This window comes from Aspergillus udagawae (genome assembly GCF_001078395.1).
Source record: "Aspergillus udagawae IFM 46973 DNA, scaffold_1, whole genome shotgun sequence".
NCBI classification, from domain to species: domain Eukaryota; kingdom Fungi; phylum Ascomycota; class Eurotiomycetes; order Eurotiales; family Aspergillaceae; genus Aspergillus; species Aspergillus udagawae.
Genome location: NW_025091264.1, coordinates 720,284 through 740,580, shown reverse-complemented (window position 1 = coordinate 740,580; position 20,297 = coordinate 720,284). Strand labels below are relative to the sequence as shown.

Below are 20,297 nucleotides of genomic sequence, written 5' to 3'. Positions count from 1 at the left end.
CGAGACTATAAATTGTGATCATCGCTAGTCAGATACTGCTATCGGTCTCTGACGGCTATAGATGTGTGGGTTAAATGTCGGATATCTGCTGCATCGGCTATCGGTTTTTGATTTTCGGCAATTGACGGGCAGAGTATACAACACGATACCTTTGTATAAGACAACGTCCACGGAACACAACCAGTAGCCCTATAATGTAGTGTAAAGAGCATTGAAAAACCAAAATGACGTCCAAATATCGCGTTCTCCATATAGGCGACAACATCAAGTACAACCACGATGTTTACCAGCGCTTCGCCTCGGAATTCGAAATCATTCAGCCAACGGCCGCAGAGCGCGAACGGGGCGAATTCATGCGCGCATTAAAAGAACGTCGCTGGGGCGACTTTCACGCAATTTTCCGCCCCTTCTGGAATACAGGAGGTGAAATGGGCCGGTGGGATGCGGAACTCATCCCCCTCCTCCCGCCATCAGTACGCATCATGGCCTCCGCAGGCGCGGGTTACGACTGGGCCGACGTAGATATCTTCGCACAGCATGGTGCGCTTCCGACTCAGCACAGAGGCAGAACCACCTAGGCTAACAATGCAAAAGGGATCGTATACTGCAACGGCGCCGCCGCCTCCTCGGAATCAGTCGCCGACATGACCCTCTTCCTCATCCTTGCCGTCTTCCGCAACCTCGCCTGGTCACACCAGGCAGCGCATTCCTGCAACCCGCGGCGCTTCCTCGACGCACACAAGAACTCCCCGCTGACAGCGCTGAACCCGCGCGGCCGCATCCTAGGCATCATCGGGCTGGGCCAGATCGGGTACACGATCGCCAAGAAAGCGCACGCCGCCTTCGGCATGAAGATCGCGTACAACGATGTGGTCCGAAAATCGCCCGAGGTCGAGAACGCCGTTGGCGCACGGTTCGTGGGCGAGTTGGACGAGTTGCTGGGGTTGGCGGATTGCGTGGTGGTCGCGACGCCGTTTGCGGGGCGGACGCTGATCGATGCGGAGCGGCTGGGGAGGTTCAAGCGCGGGGCGCGGTTCATCAATATCGCGCGGGGATCATTGGTTGATGAGGAGGCGCTGTTGCGGGCTCTGGATGAGGGGCAGATCTCGGCTGCTGGGCTGGATGTTCATGCTGAGGAGCCGTATGTGCATCCGCGGCTGGCGAGGCATGGCCGGGTGATGATGATGTCGCATAATGCCGGTGGTACGGTGGACACGCATGTCGGGTTTGAACGGTTGGCGATGGAGAATATTGAGGAGTTTTTACTGAGAGGGAAGGCCTTGACGCCGGTGAATCTGCATTTGATCAAGACGCCGAAGAGTATGTTGTGATTGATTGCTTAGGAGGTGCTTGCTTGGCTAGATACACTGGTAAAATAGACGTTGCAGCGGTGTTTGGAGATTAATGAGGACATTCAATGATTTGGCATCAGGTTCCTGCTACTCCTGGTCTGGATGTGGTGGAATGTAGCATGCAGGGGGAAAAGCCGACGGATGAAGGTTCAGGAACCAGGATTTGCGTTGGGCCAGACCTGGCGAATAGGGATACCCACCCATTGCCCAATTAGGTAACCCTACACCTGATCGGGAGTTACAAGAATCGTTGCACCGCTGCTATCACCTCGTCTGAAATCAAGATATTATTACTAGGGCCAATGCACTCTATTTTCGTTATAATAATTAAAGATTTTCTTACATTATTGAAACTTAGGGAAGCAATGGAAGCGATTCAATTCGCAAGATGTCTGGAGAGTATCATCTAGTTTGTGCTTGTATGTATGATCACAAAAACGCCAGCATTTCTGGTGGTAGTGCAGATCCTACCAGGAAAATGTATCTTCATAAAAATCGACCAACTGCCCATTCTGACGTTCTCGAACGGCCTGTCTCACATCGTCGCCCAGTCCTCCAGGGCCGCAAACGCTAACGGCCATCGCACCAACTTGTTGCGCCATCTCCACATCCACAACTTCCGCAAACGATGGTTTGCCGTACTTGATGCTGATAGATACAGTTGATGGTGGTGATTTGGTCCAAGGGCTCTCGTCGGATAAGTATTCGTCTGTGCTATACCCTTTTGACGTCACGTAGATTTGAATTGATAATGAGAACTCGGGAAGCTGGAAGTATGATTGTTGCTTGCGCTCGTTCGGGGCTTCTACGGCTGGATGGTCGAGTAGAGAGGCCATCCACGGCTGGATCCAGTCCAGATGCTCTAACTGGGGTCAGCTCATGTTCATTTGCTCGTTGACCTGTAAAACCTACCTAGGTGGCGTACAACCCATACCAAGGTGACTCTCCGCACCGCCATCGATCGGTTGGAGAAACCATCGGCAAACTCACGAAGATAGGAGATTGGGTGAGTTATCCCTATCCCTCCTGCTATGAGCAGTACCGTGCCATAGGATGCAAGCGAGTGAATCCCCCCTGTGTTCCACAGTGTAAGCGTATGTCCCAAAATGAATAGAGTCAAAATGCATACCGAATGGCCCTTCTGCCAACGCAGTCGCGTTGAACCTCCCTTCCTCCGAGCTGTGAACCTTCCTCAAAAGCTTGTTGGTAAATCCGTCTCGCCGCTTGATCAGGAATGACATGGTAGTCCGCTGAGGTCCACCCAGCAAGACATTGAACGAGTCGCTTGAATCACGTTTTTCGCTGGAAGTCATCCGATCCGAGGATGTCCATGCCACAGAGAATGGATGCGAGGTCCATAGTCCTAGCGACGGGATATAGAGGTACATATACTGTCCGGCCTTGAATGTCCAGGGACGCGACACGGCAACCTCGACACGCGCAACATCTCCAGGCAATAGTTCCACGGTAGCAGAAGTGCGCTGCTTGCCACAATTCCGCCAGACAATACTGAAGAGACGTGCAATTCTCTGTAGAGACGCATGAGCAGTGCAACTTTATGACCAAGGGTATATACTCACATCAAGACCCCAAAGGATCAACGTGGCCAGGAGCACCCTCTGTTGGGCCAAGCCACGCAGATGATACCATAGCCCAACAAATGCCACGACTGCGAGGATTATATGAAAGTGAAGAAAGGCTTCGTAGAATGCATGCCGAATTGGCGAGACTGATTGAAAGAAAATAACAACAAATGCAATAAGAGCCTACCGTCGACCGGATTAGCAATGCCAATTAGTAAACCGTTCATCGAGACAGATCACTTACAATGATTCCATATACATAGAAGGGCTTATTCAAAAGTTCGTTCATGATTGTGTCCATAGTTACTGTTTCCCATGTCAGCAACGGCCATCATTCGAGACAGCTGAACCACCCACCCTGCCTGGCCTGTGCCCCAATGACACATCCCATGTGAACAAGGGCCCCAGAAATCATGATCCGTCCGACCCAGCGGTGCAGGAGATTGAAAGTGTCAAAAGGAATGCCCAGAAGTGGGATGAGGGGATTGTTCCGGCCCGCGGTCAAGACCAGCGCCGGTGAGTTCATTACTGCCAGATGTCCGGCGGCATATTTTAATTGGTACATCTTTTCTTGATAGTCCGTCCACCAGTCGACTAGGACGAACAAGAAAAGGAGGTTGGTCGTGATATATGCCAAAAGTAATGTAGCCTCCAGTCGTGAGGGTATGTTTCCCATGTGAATCCTGTCGAACAGTTGAAATTCGCGACTGTGCCGTTTGGAAAACAACGGTGCATAGAGTACATGTTTCTTTATCCAGGCAAAGATGGTGCTGGTCCGCGAAAACTTGCTCTGGTCATCCGTCTGAAGAATCTCACGTAAACGACGACGATGCCGAACTCTTATGACCACCCGACACACGAATAGAACGGTGAAGACCCCGCTGAGGACGAAGAGAGGTGTCGCCAATGCCGGGTTCATAGGGCGATGAGGGTAGCCGCGGTGGGAGTGATCTACCCCTGGTCCTCCGAGTTCTACTCCCATTTCCTGAGGTCAAAAGAAACATTCAAAATCACAAGTTGAATAACAGGCGGACAGAGAGAATTGAAGTATAGCAGCAAGCTGCAAATGCGCTTCCACAGTGGCTAAAGGGCCGCGAATACAAGAGGGTTCTTGCAGAAGTTAAAGCAGTCAAATCATGGACTCAAAACACCAGGCCGTGAACAATAAAAATAAATTAAGCCATGACGTGACACTGCTTCTACAATGACCTCCCCTCCTGATGCCGTCATCCACCATCGAGTAGTCATCATGAAATACGTAGTAACGCAAAGGGGTCACCCAACAAGCTACAAGAAAGACGGTGACAAAAAGATCAGCGTCAGTAATCAAGCTAGTGCAACCATGGAGAATGTCGGGGGTTTATGTCTTACTCAGCTGGGCTTCACTCTGGAATGTGAGAGACTTGGAGCGTGGAGCCCGTCTAGGTCACAGCGGAGGTCCCTATTATTGCCGGGCCTCGAAACGAATCAAAAACCTCAATCAAAATTTCGTCGAGTAATCTTACACAGAATTGCCGGAGAGCTGGGATTTCTGGTCAAGTTATTAGCAGATGTCTTAGACTTGGACTGAACTATTGGAGTCTTCGGATGGGCCCCTACTCTCCGATGGAACGGTAGCTCCGAAAACGGAAAGTCATGCAGGATCGCCAGATTCCGCGAATACCGAAAGCTTGATTGCTCGCCCTGAGCACAAGTCCTGTTCTATTGTTTGGCAAGAATAGACGCTGAAGATGTCCTCGTCCTCGTCATCTTGCAGATTATGAGCCTATGACGCAGTAGCTGCCTGCCAGCCCGGGCTTATCACGAGACGACATTTCTGTCATACGTCTCTTCTGGTCAACTGTAAAGCAATCAACAGTGTAGCTTGCCATGCTCACTAGCCTGCAAGCATCTCTCTATTCACCAGCTTGACAGTCTGACCAGATCCACTCTGTATTAAGCGTTTCTAAGCCACAGACGTCGAGTCGTCATCCGAGCTACACCAGAGCTTTCACATAGTAGTAAAACTCATGATGTAAACAAAGAAAGACCCTTTTGCTAGTCATATTAATTGTTGGGCAAAACGGCATGGAGAATGCAACAAGCCACTATTGCAACACTGCTGAATCAGAATCGCATGAAAAGGCCCAGACAACACGCAACGCGCGCTTAGGATGGAGAGGGAATCTCCAGTCTGGAGTTGAAGAGCCAACAAGACTTCTTGTTCTGAGGTCGATGATGTCGGCAGGCGAGCGTGAATACCACCGTAGTCTCGAAATCAAACTATAAAGATACAGCGCGGCAGGACGACCCGAATGCCACCCCAGGAAAGAGCAAGGGCTGCAGTCACAGTTGATAGCGCTCATCGATAATCAATTATTAAGACGCCCTAACCTATCATGATTAAGCACTTGGATGATGAATCCAAGAGAGCGTAACTTACTTGATAGCACACAAAGTGTGGGGGTTGTTAACTGCCCTCAAGTATTGTAGTATCACAGTTTCACCTTTGGTTAGTCATCTACGGCGGACTGTTAAGGTAGCTTCGATGTGAACTTCTGGTATTTTTACAATGATTACATGCCACCACTGCCCCATATGGTTACACGCACTGCACTGATATCAAATACCTGTTATTAATATTAAAATATTAATGAGCATCAACATTGAATCATTATCTAGTAGGAATAGTGATACCATAGTATTTGATATCAAATCATCCCCTGTGACAACACTAAAGTATTATTTATATTAATACTAAATCCTGAGGTTGCGCCAGTATGGTTAGAATTTATATATTCAGAAAGATATAGGGGGGTATCTAATATCCCTACTAGGTGATGATTTGATATCGAATATTATAGTACAACTAGTCCTACTAGATGGATGCTTCAATATTGGTACTGTATCAATGTTGTTGTATCAATATTCCTACTGTGTCACAGGTGATAATTAAATCGATGCTATGGTATCAATATCCTTACTGATATCGATACTAGTTGATTTGACACCAATACTAATATTCAATATCATTCGGATAGTAACTATGTGAGTAAGTTGCTATCTGTGGAGGTAGTGGCAATAGGGTAATACATCCAACGAACAGTAAATAGACTCCAAAAGTCCAATTCGTAGCTATAGTCCGCCGTATCCTCCTCAAGTAGAAAGGAACCACTCATGATATCACCGATCCATAGACCTTACAGCTGCCATGATCACTTACCCAGGGATATCCAACTTCGAGAACATCCAGAGCCATGGCCCTAGATGCGCGTGCGTGAAAAGTCAAGTCCCCATACTGATGTTGTCTGTTGGCGATCCTAGACTCCCTCGTAACTCAGTAGAGGCTCCTTTCGATATGAGATAAAAAAATACTATCGAGGGATGTTTGGGCAACAAGCTCCGCGATTAACTTCATGCGTAACAGGTGCCCCATGAAATGCTTGAGTAGAGTCTGATTCTTCCATGACGCAGATTCCATGTCATACAAGATAAGGTGTGAAGACTGGACAGCGACGAGCGCCCCTTGCGGGATCCATGTAACACTGCGATCTTACATATAAAGATCCATAAACAAATAAACAGGAAATGAGGATGATTCATGAGTATCATGTATTTGGAAGGCAAATCCTGGTTAATACGCCAGAGACCTGAGAGAAGACCTTTCAGGAAAGACCCACCAAGAGAGAAACGCCTTGTGCGTGGAAATTACTCTATCCAGGGATATTATGGAAGAAGAATGCAAAGCCGGAAAAACGGATCGGCATTACTGTTGCATGGTAGATGCATGGGCCTTAATCCAGACCGGATCCTTTGCCAGGTTGACTGTTCTGCTCACCAGCTTCCGAGTTTCTGGCGTCAGCGTCATCAACACTCCGACTTATCGGAGGGGACATTGGATTTCTGGAGGCTTCCTCACTCTGGCCAGCGACACGTCTCTTGGCGTCACTGATCAGCTTGGCTTTAGATTTCTCTTCCTGGACACAGGAATAATCGGTCACATGCACACCAGCAGTCTGACACAATGACGTGCATTCAGTCTCAATGACCTTCACGAGGTTGGATGTAAAGCCATAGAAAGCCGGGTTATACGCATTTCGAGCCCAGTAAATAAGCTCAGATGCAACGCGGCCCAAATTAGGAATCGGATGAGGGATGATATTATTGCTGCGCCGCGAAGCGCCACCCTCATCATCTTCAGACGATGGTAAGGTGTCCGACGCCTTGGACATTGGAGAAGACGGCGCCGACGAATCTGACGAAGCCAGGTAGTCGATGTCTGACGCCAAGATATGGAGAAGATGATATACCGCAGCAAATTCGAGGAGGGTAAGCTCAACCGGATCAAGGGGCAAGCGATTAAACCAATGGATCGCTTTTTGTACTGTGAACGATGCTGGTAGAGAAGTATCGCCAGTTGCTCGAGCCGTGAAGATCGCAGCTATCATGGCGCATCGAACAGCTATTGAAATCTCCTCACGCACGGATATAGGTAGGGAAGAATCGAGGAAGTTAGAAGCTTGATTTTGCTTGTTCTTGCCGTTGTCCTTCGGGAGTGCGGCAAGAACGCTTCCGATGTTGGCCACGCGGTCCCGTTCAAAAAAGACAGCCTTCATGACCAGCGCGCGCGTATGGGCTGCAGATGGCTGGGGCGCTACATCAAGAGCGAGTTTGATCTTGGATTTGAAAATATCGCGGCTCTTCTTCGCGTCGGGCCCACCGGAGCTTGCCTCGAAATACCTGAGAAGCGCCCTTTGAAGCAAGTGACTTGACCACCACGCAGCAAGAGCATCCAGAGAGGATTGAATCGCGGGATCCTCCTCGACGACATCCAAAAGCGCTTCGTCATCGTCCGTACCTTCTTGTGTTGGACGATTCCAAGTCAGATTTGCTGCTCTCTGGATGATGGTATCGATCATGACATCGTCACAATCAATTCTCAGCAAGGTGGCCAAATGGCTGGGCAGGGCATCCGGATGATTCTTGGGTAATGCACCGTTCATCTTACGCGCGAGATCCCATTGATACCTAGCCAGGCTGCGGGCAACATCATTGGATACATTGAATGTCCACGAACCGGGCTCACCGACACGCCACATCAGAATGCGGCAGTGGAGAGCTTTGAGCATCATTCTCATGGGGCTTCGAGGGAGAGTTCCTGCTGCAAATATGGTAAGTACTAGACGGCTTTTGCTGATTTCTGCATCGCCGCCGGCCAATTGCGCATCGATCGCAATATCCCAAGTCTTCACGCGCCCTTTCTCATCTTCTTCGGTGACGCCTGTGGCCCAAGAATACAGTTTCCATCCTAGTAGACACCGCAAAACGTATTCAAAGCATCGAGATGTAACAACGTACCACTCGTGGAAAAACCTATGGCGTGGTACGCCGACTCGCTGAATGCTGGTAAGCCAGGCTTGCCGCCTGAAGTTGCATGACGAAAGTGTAACATCAGAAGCAACTTTGGAGGCCGAGTATTGGCGCCTCGGATCCGAGTTGAAGAGGTAGACGAAGACAACAAAAGCGCTACCAACGACAAGAATTGCAAGCAGTAGAAAGTGAGAGATTGCGCGCGCGTGCCAGGACGACCAGAAGTACTGAAACGCTGCGCTTGAGTAAACCTGTGATGGCAGCTGAACTCTATTCAGCAGGTTCAAAGGTACCGCCAGCAGCCCCTTTGCCGTTGATTCTGTTTTCTTTTCTGTGCCCAAACCTTCGAGTACCATGAGCCCGGCAAGGGCGCCCAGCATGTACTTATTTGGAAGGTGCGAGCGCATACGTCGTCCGCCAGGTTGAGACGAGTCACTGTCGGTCTTCTTATACTGGATATATGATTGTGAGTAAGGGCTCTCATTTGAACCGGCGGCTCTCATGCGCTTCCAAGCATCCGGCACTTTGATCAATCCCTCGGGAGGGTACGAAGAAGTCGGAGAGTGGTCACTCGAAACGTCCTCCGCGTGAGAGAACACACTTGGGGATGAGCTCGCCCCTGACTCAGTAGATACGGTGCAGTTGCTGGGTGATGATACCGACGCTGCAGAGGTCACAATCTGATCAGCGGCCTTATCCAACTGACGTAACCGGATCTTTAACGCGGTATTCTCTTCCTCCAGCCTCTTGTTACGAATCTCAAGATGGCGGATGTACTCTGTGGCTTTCGAAAGGATAGACGCTTTGTTGAGTTTGCTGGCTGATGTGATACCATCATCGTCATCATCACCGGAGTTGCCATTTGCTTGCTTGTAGGAGGCACGAAGACTGGGCACACTGTCTCTTAGCTCAGCGATCTTCTCGTTCAGATTCGCTCTGTATCTCTTCTCGATGACATTATGGGCTCGTTTCTTTGATGGCGCCTGTTTAGCTTTGAACACAATGCTTGTCATCACAGATCCATCGTCATCACTTCCAGTCTTGCGTTTGCGGCTTGGACCGGTCGACGAAAGGGGGGAGTTAGAGTGGCCTGACAGTGGCCCCGCACCAACACGGTCTGGCTGAGGGGATACATTCTGAGTCTGATCTCGGTCCGGGAAAGATCCAAGAGAAGGCCTTTTGAAATTTAGTGATATATCAGGTGAGAAGTCTTTGTGCATCGCATCAGGTGCCTCCTGCCCAGAAGAGGCACTTGGCGATATAAAAGCAAGGTCGAATGGGGAGCCAGGCGAAGCATTTGCAGTTTCTGGAAATGCCTGCTCGTCGTCCCATCTCATCCACTGTGTCCAATCCTGACTGGCATCGTCCGTACTTGTTTGGTCAACTGACATGGAGTTTCCTTGAGATATTCTCCTCCCAGAGGGCTCGAGAGGGGAGAACAATTGGAAATCCCCACCAATGCCGGGGGTGGACATCGTGTTTCACTGCCGGTCTTGGACCATCAGACGTACTTGGTATCGTCTTATACTATAATGAAGACAAGATTATCAACACGAGGAGATATAGTTGAATATGTTGCTAAGATTGCGTACCTGTCAAGACCCAAGACGGAGGGGGTCAAAAACCGGCTAACTGCGGGTTTAAGTTCGAACGATGATTGAATGATAGGCCAAATCAAACACGCTAATCAGGAGACTAAAACTCGAAATGTGGAGTCAGACCTGAATGCTGGTGCAGGCTGTAAAGATATAGCTAATTGCAATGATGAAGGCCATGCATTCCATACAGTAAATAGGTGCAGTGTGAAGGCAACGAGCTGGCTGAACACTCTCCTGAGATGTATACGATCAAGTCATGTGAGGTACACCTGACTCAACACTGTAAGGGGCCGAGGCTAGCGTAGATGGGGATCTTATCGTCGTGTTGGGCTGTTGGTTGAGAGGAAGTGTGATCGTCCTAATTCCAGCTTTCCACATGGAATCCCACAGGACTGTATTTGGTATCAAATTGCAAGCTCTTCCTTTCCGCATCAACCCTGCAAAGTACTCATCCGAGCAACTCAACAGTAGCAAAGGCGAGCTGACTAGTAAGCAGTTGTATCGACAACAATCTCCTTGAGCTGCCGTGCAAGGAAATTCGCTGCCTATGCCTGAGCCTTGGGACAGCATGGGAACTTCGGCCGTAGCTCGGCGGAGGACATCGTATGATCGCGGGAAGAAGCCATTCCGGCAAACCGACAGGTCGTGTCTCTGTATTATAGTAAGTAAGAAATAATTGGCTGTGTTTGCTTTGTTTGATATCGCCAAGACTGTATTTGAGCTGTAATGTTACTTGCCCTTTTCTTTTAAGAATCTTGACCAATCGCTGTCGAAGCCGTTTCATCTTCTTACATCATCACAATCCATTGCTATAAATAACCAGGTCTATTGAACTATCCTTGAAGTATATGTATATTGACTCCAATGGAATGGTACAAACCTGAGGCTGCTGTGCAGAGCAAGGCATTGACACGGTCAAGATATCGCAGGATATCGCACATATGTACATATGTACAGGACATGCTTGAGCCACAAATAAGGGCCCATCACCACCCCCGACGTCTATCGATAATCGCAGGCACATCAAGGCTTTTGATGTTTGGGATACTCCGCCACCCAAGCCTTAATTTGCGCTACCTCGTTATCAATCACTTTTTGAACACCGGCATTCACAGCCCCATTGCGCAGCCTCAGATCTGAGCAATGGAATCCGCCCGGAATCACCTGTACTGGCGCCTTTTCTGTTGACTGAAGGGGTCCTCCGGGTCTGAACTTGGATGAGACTCCGGAGTCTCTCCAGGGATCGAACTGACTGTGAGTGTGGGTTAATGTTAGCTTTGATCAAACATTGCCGGTCAGACAACGAACCCATTTGTCCAGATCAGGCGTGTTGTGTTCGTCAAGTCCCAGCCCTTGGTCCACTTATTCACGTCTCCAGCGGTCTTGCCTTTGGCGCTACCGTACGTATAGCCGTTGAGTTCTGGGAAGTATAGCGAACATTGTCGTTGCCAGTACTCCGCCGAGACCAGCCTGGAGACTATGGTGAACTCATCCTTGGGTGCACCACTAAAGTCATGGGATTAGCAGAGCAGACCGACGGATTTCATTGAGTTGGTACCATACTCTTGCCAGTAGAAGAAAGGTTCATTGCATGTGAACCACACCCACTGTCTATTGATCGTGTTACTGGGGGACAGGTCAGTGAATAGGGGATTGGAAGGAGTATATGTGTCGAAGCAGTCAATTGCATAGTCGTCAGTCCAATAACCGTAAGTTTTGGCGCAGTCTAATCAAGTCAGTCTCTGAGTTGTCTCAAGTACGTACCCGGGAGACTTACATCCAGGCAGGAACGTTGAATTGAACCACGACGCATAGCCTTTCAGTGCTTTCTCCAGACCGACGCCGCTCGGTCCAGGAACCCGCTTTGCTCCAGGCGTGACATTCTAATGCCGCATGAGATGACTGTTCGCATAGTCCAAGCCTTGAGTTCGAGAAGGGCCTCACCTCAACCGCGTCGCAAAATTTAAAGAAACCGGAGTATCCCGTGTAGAAAGTATTGGACTGCCAGAGCCATGGTCCGTTTTCAATTGCTCTGAGACTCATTAGCATCGAGGCATCATTCAGCGGTCAAGAAAGGCGAGCACAACGTACGCCGCAAAATCGTCGAAGTGCTTGAGCCCTCCCAACCCGAACATCTCTTTCAGTTCCTGCTGACGCTCGATATCCCCTGACTTGTAGACGTGATCAATGTGTTTCACCACGCGTGAGAGATCCTTGCTGCAGTTCTTGGGCATGCCCTCGATGACGGGGACGAAATATTGCCACTGCATATGTTAAAATGTGCTTGGTCAGAACGTCTTTGACATCACGTACGAAGTCATAGATAGCCTCCACGGGCGCACTCGATGCATGGTACGCCCAGAAGGTCCCTGGCGCAATCGATTCGGTCCACGCGGCTAGAGCACCGCTGTAGGAACCCCCAGTGAGTACCCATGGCTTCCATGAAACATCCGTCAGCATGCGGATGGCATGATTATCCACTCTTGATAACACTACTCACCGCATTATCAGCGTTACTGCTGCGGTCAGTGTCGAACGGAAGATTCACGGTCTTTGCAAAGTGGACAAGGTCCGCAATAGACTGCTCCAGATTGAGGTACTGGAGCGTCTCAGTCGTCAAATTGGCGTATGGTGATGAGGCTCCCCAGTAGCGATCTGGGAGACTTGATGAGCACTTCCCCGTACATTTGCGAAAGCTTCCAGTACATTCTCGATCAGGAGTACTCACGCTCAAGCAAAATCATCGCACCCTTGATCTCCTTAGCATAGCGTCCAACGATCGTCTGGTTCGTCAAGTATCCAGTGTATAACGAAGCGTCCGCTTCACCTGGTGTGAACAAGACTACCTTTCTCACGGCGACGCCACGGTCAGCAGCACACCACAACAATAGCCACCAACCGAGCGGAGGATACTCACAGGGGAGCCAGGACCAGCCCAATGTTCTGAATTATACCAGAATCTCTGAGGAAATGTCCCCAGGCCAGGGTTATTATGATCAATGTATTGCTCGAATGTCGCGTTCCCAGAGAGCAGCTGGGCTTGTGCGCTCAGCGGAGGTGGCACAGGCACCTTGGGTATGGCAGACACCATCCCACACAGGTAAGACGCAACAAGCGTCAGCGAAGCAGCAACGGTCCGCATTCTGAGAATCTAGCCTTCCGTAGCCTGGACGCCTCGAACTACAAACATAAAAGGGAAAGAGGGGAGAAAGGAAACAGGGCAAGTCATATTTATACGAAGTAGCTCTTCCCCCTAGGCTCGATAACACTCTAAGCACCTAGTGATTGCCAGGTGAGGGGAAGCAAGCATGCAGCTACAGACATCCGCGCAGGACCGAGCTGTGCTAATTAATTGCATCTCAGCTAGCGCATGCAACATCTTCATTGCAAGAATTTCTCTTAGCAACTAGCGCTATTTGGATGTAATGTAACGACAAGCACTCCCCTTGCAGGTTAGTTTGTTGCTCCAATCGGACAACAAGACTTGGCAGGCATCTCCAGGGCCCACTGCTTAGGGCATTTTGTTAACTGCGCTGATTATCGTAGCGCAGACTGATTCCCTGACACGTGTCGTGTGCGATTTGATTTCTGCGTCTACTTGCTGATTCAGTCCGTAGAGTCGCTTCAGTAGGCATATTGTTCAATTCAGCAAGAAATTCAGGTCACGGTTGAAAAAAGGAGACGCAAACAAACAAGGGACAATCGCATACAGCATGCCGCCCCACTCCACGATCAACAAAACAATAAGGTACCCCGACGGAAGTCCGGGGTTGCGTGATAACGATAAGAGGGATGTAACCCTTTGAGTAATCGAATTCGACAAACTCCTGCTTCGGCAGGCGGACACAACTAGTTTCATTCATTACTTAGTTCATTTTTTAAGAGTAAGAAAGTCTAGACTTCGTGATCCACACATGTACACAATTGCAACCGAGGACAAAACTCGCAACCCGCGACTTGCTATCTACCATCCGCTCTCCAATCCCCAGGCCTTAACGCGGAAAGAAGCCTTCTTGCTCAGGTCGCTGCCAGAGACGGTGAGAGTATCCAGCGGACGGGTTGGGTAGAAAGTCATCGTTCCAGTTTGAATGCCCTCAGCGAGGGAGACCTCGAGCAGCGAGCGGTCAATAACACCGGAGAAGGTGAATTCGCCGTTGTCGAAGGACTTGACGGTCGTGTTGAAGACGGGCCAGTAGCCGGTGCTGTTGGCCTGAGTGAAGAGATGGGTGCCCGCACGGTTGATCCAGAAGAAGCCGTTGTCCAATCTGAGACCGCCGTCGACGTACTCGCCCGAGGTTGAGGAGGTGAAGTTGAAGTATACCTGGCCCGTTGCGCCAGAGGACGGGATACCGTTGATCTGGACGTCAAAGGAGACAGCGTTGGACTCGACGTGCTTGAAGTCGAAGGTCACATCGCCGTTCCGCGAGCGCTTGCCCTTCAGTTGCTTTCCGCGGACGGAGTCCATGTCGTCGTATGCTTGGTTGGTGACGACCCAGGAGCCGTTGATCTTGGTCAGGACGTGCACTTTGGGCAGCGACATGGAGCCTCTCCAGCCTTCGAGGGGACCGGTAGGCACCTGCTGGGTGTAGTTCCAGTTGCTGACCCAGCCGATGGAGAGCGGGGGCTCGTCTTCGGGGATACCCGAGTACCACTGCGAGGCGTAGTTGTCCTTGGCGAAGTCATAGAGAGTCTCGTGAGGGGTTTCCGAAGTGAAGTGGGTTCCATTGAACGTTCCAACGACATAGTATGTTCCCGAACCCCCGAGTGGCGCTCCAGGGTTGACAGAGATGAAAAGCACAAACTTCGTGGGGTCCGCTGAGTCGGCGTAGTCGTCGACTGAGAACTTGACGAGGTTGGGGCATTCAAACTGCGTTCCTGGCAAACCTGACTGGGTGAAGTTGGAGGCATGGGTCCATTCCTTGAGATTGGGCGACGTGTAGAACCCAATGACGCGATCGTCCGCATAAGCAACGGTCATGACCCATTTCTGCGTCTCGGGATGCCATACAACCTGCGGGTCACGGAATTGGCTGGAGCCGATGTCGAGGACCGGGTTGTTCTCATACTTGGTGAAAGTGTATCCACCGTCGCGCGAGTAGGCGATGTCTTGCGTCTGCAGCGTCGCGGTGGCCAGCGTGTAGATGGCCACTACGCCGTCGTCCTGGTCGGGGAAGAATCCCGAGGTGTTGTTGCTGTCTACCACAGCCGAGCCGGAAAAGATCCACTCGTCCGGCTTGCTAGGGGAGATGGCGATGGGGTGGTTGGTCCAGTGGTACAAGTCCTTGCTGGTGGCGTGACCCCAGTGCTGGTTACCCGCAACAGTCTGGTAAGGATTGTCTGCGTCGCTTAGCACAGGTATGCAGCTATAGAGGTCGATTGAGCTTACATTGGTAGTACATGTGATAGATCTCTCTCTTGTGATCGTAGAAAAGTCCGTTGGGGTCATTCATGAACTGAGAAGGAGGGGAGAAGTGAACCTGAGGCCGCAGAGGCCCGGAATAGTTGGCTGTTTGCGCCGCTGCCAATGCAGCAGAGAAGAGGAGGAGATTGGCACGCATTTTGCTTGTCTGATGGAAAATTGATGCCTTCACATTCTGGAGAACTTCCACAACTCAGGAGGACAACGGGGTATTTATATCCCAGTGTCCACAGCAAGGGCCTGAACTCCAGATTGTTAGTAACAGCTGCAAAGACCCCAGACGGGGTACTCCATTCCACATGGTCAACGTGCTGGACAGGATCAAATTAGATGTGATTGAAAACATACCAAAGCTAGCATGGGTCCTCGGGATACGGCTCGGAGAATTGCACTGAAGCTTCCCCAATCTTTCGGCTTTGTGCCGAACAGTAGCCCGATTTTGTTCTGCGACTTCTCCAGACACAGCTACTTTTCAGCAAGAATATTCTTTGCACTGAGTCAATCAGTGTACACAATTCAAGCCAATTCAAGGAACCTCTCACTCGGATCAAGAATGATCTTACAGCAAAGTCTCACACCTGAAATATTTTGCCATCAACCACCCGGCCCGGGAGTGACGTCGATGTTGTTGGCGATGAGGTTGGCAATCCAGCTTGGCGATATAAAAATATCAGAATCCGGGACCTCGTCGGCGAAACTTCGTAGGCACTAGGCCATGCGGCGACTCTGCATTTTGCAATCCGGCTTTATATGTTCGGCATGTCAAAAGGGTTCCTGTTTTCCAAGCTTGTTTCTCTGACTGACCCCCGCAATCCCGGGCTGTTTTCGGATTTCGGAGGTGAGTCGGAGAAATTTCCCCACAGTTAGGACAAGGACCTTTGAGAACGATAGATTGGGATCTATCTACGAAGAGCTGTCTTTATCTTAGTTCCTCAATGTCTCCAAGGTATTGCTCATTTACAGGAGTCAATGCCTTGGGCCGGTTGCTCAGGTTGACGAAACTGTGTGTTACAAAGACACGGTGTAAAACCTTGCTCACTTGCAATGTCGAGGATCCTGTTGACAGACCGGAAGCGGGCCACCTCCTTTCCATTCGCAATCTCTGTCCGATTTCTCCTGAATACGTTGTTGCTCTTGCCTACTACGCTCTCACACTGCTGAAGTATGCTATATAGAAGCCTTGCACGCCAGTCCTGCGGCGGCTACCTATTACATTTGCTGTGCCGCTTATATGGTCCCAGCGATTGATCAATACTTGATGTAGGAATGCGTCTCTCAAGGGCGGCTAGGCAATGCAAGAGCTTGATTTTTTCAATACTATACCTGGTCTATGAGTTTTAATTACTCCAGTCCAATTTCATATGAAATACTATTACCGAAGCATCAACCTTCCTGTGGGATCAGAAGACTGCAGCTTCACCTCAACCTTTTGCGCACTTGCCTCCATGCAGCTGACAGTAGCATATTCATTACCATCAGATAAGACGCCCTCATCGAATCCGTGATACAAGACAGGTAATATTGATGCCTTCCACAACCCGTTTTCGTGCCTTTTATTGACCAACAATGTCAATGTCAGAAAAACGAATTTAAGTAAAAGAACCATAACAGGTAGCGCGAGCCAAGCCCAATCCACAGAAACGTAGACTTCGCTGACATACACAGTCCCCTGGATGCTTGCATTGCTTCTATCACGACCGAGCTTGGTTAAAGACGCAGCAATATTATGCAGTGTTGTCTCCAATGTTGTATTGAGGACGTTGTCGAAATCATCGCGGTAATTGTATATATCTTAAGCGTCCTAATACACAAACACCCCCGACCTTAAAGACACAGCCATTCAGAGTTGCTTTTGGTGTAGGAATCGCAACTATATACTTCTCTCAATCTCCGCAACCTCCGCCATCACCTCCCGCACCATCTGCTTCACCCCTTCAGTCGGCTCCTCATACGGCGTCCTCGGCCTGAGCTTCTCCTCTGCCCCCACAATCCCCGCCAGAGACGCACTAAACACCGCTGTGGCATACTTGGTCGCCGCAATCCCACTCTTACACGGACTCTCCGCCAGCGCTGCTTTCTGCTGCAACTGCATCGCCTCATCAACCTTCCCAGCCTTGTAGAGCTCATACACCCGCGCCGCCGTCCGCGGAAACACATTCGCAAACGCCGCAATGCACCCCGCCGACCCAACACTCAGCCCGGCAAGCAGGAAATCCGACTGCCCCCCATAAACAGCAAACTCGTCCTGCGAGAACGTCGCCGCCAACCGCGTGATCTTCCCCACAGACGCACAGGTGAGCTTGACGCCCACTACATTCGACACCCCATCGGCACGCGCCGCCGCCGACTCGCGCACGATCGCAGTCATCGTTTCAGAGTCAATGTCAACCCCGTTACACACGCCGGGGAAATTGTAGATGATGACGGGGAGCGGGGCCCGCGCCGCTACGTCTGCGAAAAATCGCTTCACGACGCTCATGGTCGTCGCCTTGCCGAAGTAGGCAGGCGGGAGCACGAGGAGGTAGTTCGCGCCAGCGGCCGCCGCGTCGGCTGCTAGCTCCAGCGTCTGCTTGGTGGAGTGGGCGCCGACGCCGGCCATGAGGGGGTAGTCTGGGCCGACGGCCTCGCGGGCAGCGGCGATGAGCTGGGCGCGCTCTTCGCGGGTGAGTAGGAAGGCTTCGGAGTTTGTGCCGAGGATGACGAGGCCCGCGAGGCCGGTTTTGGAGAGGTAGGCATAGTATTTCTTTTGGGACTCGAGGTCGAGGGTGTCGGTGGTATGGTTGAAGAAGGTCACCGCTGGACACCAGACGCCTGGTTTAGGGACGTGGGGTTGCGGAGAGACTGCGGGGGGTTGCGAGTGTGAGCCCATGGTAAAGTAGCGTTCTAATTGTTCAGGCTTAGATGAAGGGTAGTTCAACTTTGAGAATATAGTTCGTAATCACAGAAGAATGGCAAGCAGGGGCTTTTATACTCGTATAGCTACGGACATCTTGATTTACTGAAAAGAGCGGGGCAATCGGAAAAGAATCCGTGTCGGATGGCGACCCGAAGTAGGAAAAAATAGAACACATCGTATTGTGCAAATTACGATCCTAGATAGTCCTATCGGGAATAATGGAAAGATGAAACGATATGTAAACTACGCTCGTAAGGCTTGAATTGGCAGCTCGCCAGATATTGTAGGTCAGCCAGTTATAGCTAATAGCTTGACAGACCGGAAAAAAACAGCCAGACGGTCCTCCTGCAATACTTTGCAGAGAGATACATGGCCTTAAATCACTTGCAGTCGCTTACTATCTGGTGATGTTTGCAGTACTAAACCCAATTCCTTAAACACCTAAGCCCATATTGATCGGGATGCCCGAAAGGTCAATTAATGTCAAACTGATCGTATCATTCTTCAAGACAAGGTTGAGCTTGTGAATAGCCGAATATATGGCAGGTTAATGCTTGACAGAGTTAGCAAGGACACCTCCACAGAAAGAGCTCTACTTACCGTGACATCCTCCCATTTCTCCCAGCCACGTCCCTTCACTGCTGCCAGTTCTTCCATTGTATACTGTCTACCGGTCGTGAAGTAGCCGGCATTGATCTTCGCATCGATCTCGACGCGCGAGTCACTCGGTATCATTTCCTCCGGGATTGGCACGCGCTCGAGGATCTTGATTCCTGACTGAACGATGGCATCGTGCTTCATGTTAGACATGGACAACATGCGGTCGACCTTCTTGATCCCAAGCCAATGAAGGATGTCGGGCATGAGGGCTTGAAAGCGCATCTATACGCTCATTAGTATTATTTGTATCTTCCATATTGAACAGTGTAACTCACGTCTCGCACTCCAGCAATATTCTCCGTCCGAGTAAAATATTTGTCAGCCGTGTCACCGCCACGCTTGCGAGCATTGTACACAAGATATTTGATGACTTCACCCAGAGCACGGCCTTCCTTTCGGAAATATATAACAACTCCACTGCCGCCGTTCTGGGCTTCGCGGATTGCTTCCCGAATACCGAACGCCAGATACGGTCGGCATGTGCAAATATCCGACTGGAAGACGTCACTTCCATTACATTCATCGTGAATCCGCAGCGCCAGCTTCACATTCTCATCAGACACACGCTCCGGTGGGCCAAAGATGTAAACAGTCAACCCCCCAATAGGAGGAAGGAAAACTTTCAAATCAGGCCGGGTGATCAACTCCGGATAGCTGCCACCCGTGTGCTCAAACAGGGTGCGTCGCAGCGTCCCCTCATCAACCCCAAACCGATCCGCAACACCGGGCAAATACCAGACCGGCTCAACCGCGACCTTGGTAACGCGCACCTCCCCCGAAGAGTCCACAACAATCGACCCATCAACATCTAACTGCCCATTCTTCACGGCCTCCCCGATCTCAGCCAGTTTCATATTCGCCCGCGTAATCGCCATCGTGGGCCGGATATCCCAGCCGGCGTCCAGCTCCTGCCGGAACTGGTTGACGACATCATGCCCGAACGGGTCCATGGAGACGATCTTCGTCTTGTCTGCCCACGCAGGCTGCCAGGGGAAGTTGAACGTGGGCTCGCTGTTCCGGAAGTCCGGGCGGAAGTTCACGTCCAGGTCTCCCGCTGCGATCGCCAGGGCATTGTAGATGCTGTAGCTGCCGCCGTGGGCGCCCATAGCGTTCCGTCGCTTGAGCATCCCCCCGCCGCGGGTGACGATGACCGGACCACGGGATTTGGCATCGGGTGCGCCCCATACTAGGGGAACGGGATCTATGCCGCTTTGGCCGGGGTAGGTGGTCAACTGATGGGATTTTAGTTCAGACCGCGTTCCGATTGCATGGCTGTGTTGGTACGTACCACAATGTGCTTGCTGTAACCAGTTGTCGGGGCCGTAGGGGATGTAGGAGATGTAGGGGATTGGATGCTCGGAGCTTCGGGCATGGCGGCTGTGGTTGTGTCCCCCATGCTGTAAGTCAGTGTAGAGATGAGATGATATCTCGAAGCAGATG

The 20,297-nt window shown here is 50.7% G+C and overlaps 7 protein-coding genes across 7 annotated transcripts; 1 reads left to right on the top strand and 6 right to left on the bottom strand.

Annotated features, from left to right (window-relative positions):
* Positions 1–224: 224 nt before the first annotated feature.
* On the top strand, positions 225–1,331 carry Aud_000237 (D-mandelate dehydrogenase-like dehydrogenase; the record flags this gene model as incomplete). The annotated part of the gene is made up of 2 exons (XM_043285752.1): positions 225–540; positions 595–1,331. The coding sequence occupies 2 exons, from the start codon at positions 225–227 to the stop codon at positions 1,329–1,331; spliced, it is 1,053 nt and encodes a 350-aa protein (XP_043141687.1).
* Positions 1,332–1,819: 488 nt separating this feature from the next.
* Aud_000236 (ferric reductase family protein) lies at positions 1,820–3,917 on the bottom strand (the record flags this gene model as incomplete). Its single annotated transcript, XM_043285751.1, has 6 exons — positions 1,820–2,214; positions 2,265–2,426; positions 2,482–2,881; positions 2,933–3,118; positions 3,180–3,241; positions 3,293–3,917. The coding sequence occupies 6 exons, from the start codon at positions 3,915–3,917 to the stop codon at positions 1,820–1,822; spliced, it is 1,830 nt and encodes a 609-aa protein (XP_043141686.1).
* A 2,791-nt stretch (positions 3,918–6,708) lies between these two features.
* Positions 6,709–9,759, bottom strand: Aud_000235 (basic helix-loop-helix domain-containing protein; the record flags this gene model as incomplete). The annotated part of the gene is made up of 1 exon (XM_043285750.1): positions 6,709–9,759. One exon carries the CDS (start codon positions 9,757–9,759, stop codon positions 6,709–6,711), a length of 3,051 nt encoding a protein of 1,016 aa, XP_043141685.1.
* A 1,146-nt stretch (positions 9,760–10,905) lies between these two features.
* Positions 10,906–13,024, bottom strand: Aud_000234 (putative serine peptidase; the record flags this gene model as incomplete). The annotated part of the gene is made up of 10 exons (XM_043285749.1): positions 10,906–11,134; positions 11,191–11,388; positions 11,446–11,608; positions 11,660–11,765; positions 11,827–11,914; positions 11,974–12,146; positions 12,196–12,318; positions 12,383–12,537; positions 12,611–12,665; positions 12,800–13,024. The coding sequence occupies 10 exons, from the start codon at positions 13,022–13,024 to the stop codon at positions 10,906–10,908; spliced, it is 1,515 nt and encodes a 504-aa protein (XP_043141684.1).
* Positions 13,025–13,846: 822 nt separating this feature from the next.
* Aud_000233 (uncharacterized protein) lies at positions 13,847–15,440 on the bottom strand (the record flags this gene model as incomplete). Its single annotated transcript, XM_043285748.1, has 2 exons — positions 13,847–15,219; positions 15,269–15,440. The coding sequence occupies 2 exons, from the start codon at positions 15,438–15,440 to the stop codon at positions 13,847–13,849; spliced, it is 1,545 nt and encodes a 514-aa protein (XP_043141683.1).
* Positions 15,441–17,171: 1,731 nt separating this feature from the next.
* Aud_000232 (dihydrodipicolinate synthase family protein) lies at positions 17,172–18,290 on the bottom strand (the record flags this gene model as incomplete). The annotated part of the gene is made up of 2 exons (XM_043285747.1): positions 17,172–18,218; positions 18,285–18,290. 2 exons carry the CDS (start codon positions 18,288–18,290, stop codon positions 17,172–17,174), a joined length of 1,053 nt encoding a protein of 350 aa, XP_043141682.1.
* A 340-nt stretch (positions 18,291–18,630) lies between these two features.
* On the bottom strand, positions 18,631–20,253 carry Aud_000231 (putative GTP cyclohydrolase II; the record flags this gene model as incomplete). Its single annotated transcript, XM_043285746.1, has 4 exons — positions 18,631–18,717; positions 18,798–19,079; positions 19,133–20,089; positions 20,146–20,253. The coding sequence occupies 4 exons, from the start codon at positions 20,251–20,253 to the stop codon at positions 18,631–18,633; spliced, it is 1,434 nt and encodes a 477-aa protein (XP_043141681.1).
* Positions 20,254–20,297: the final 44 nt, after the last annotated feature.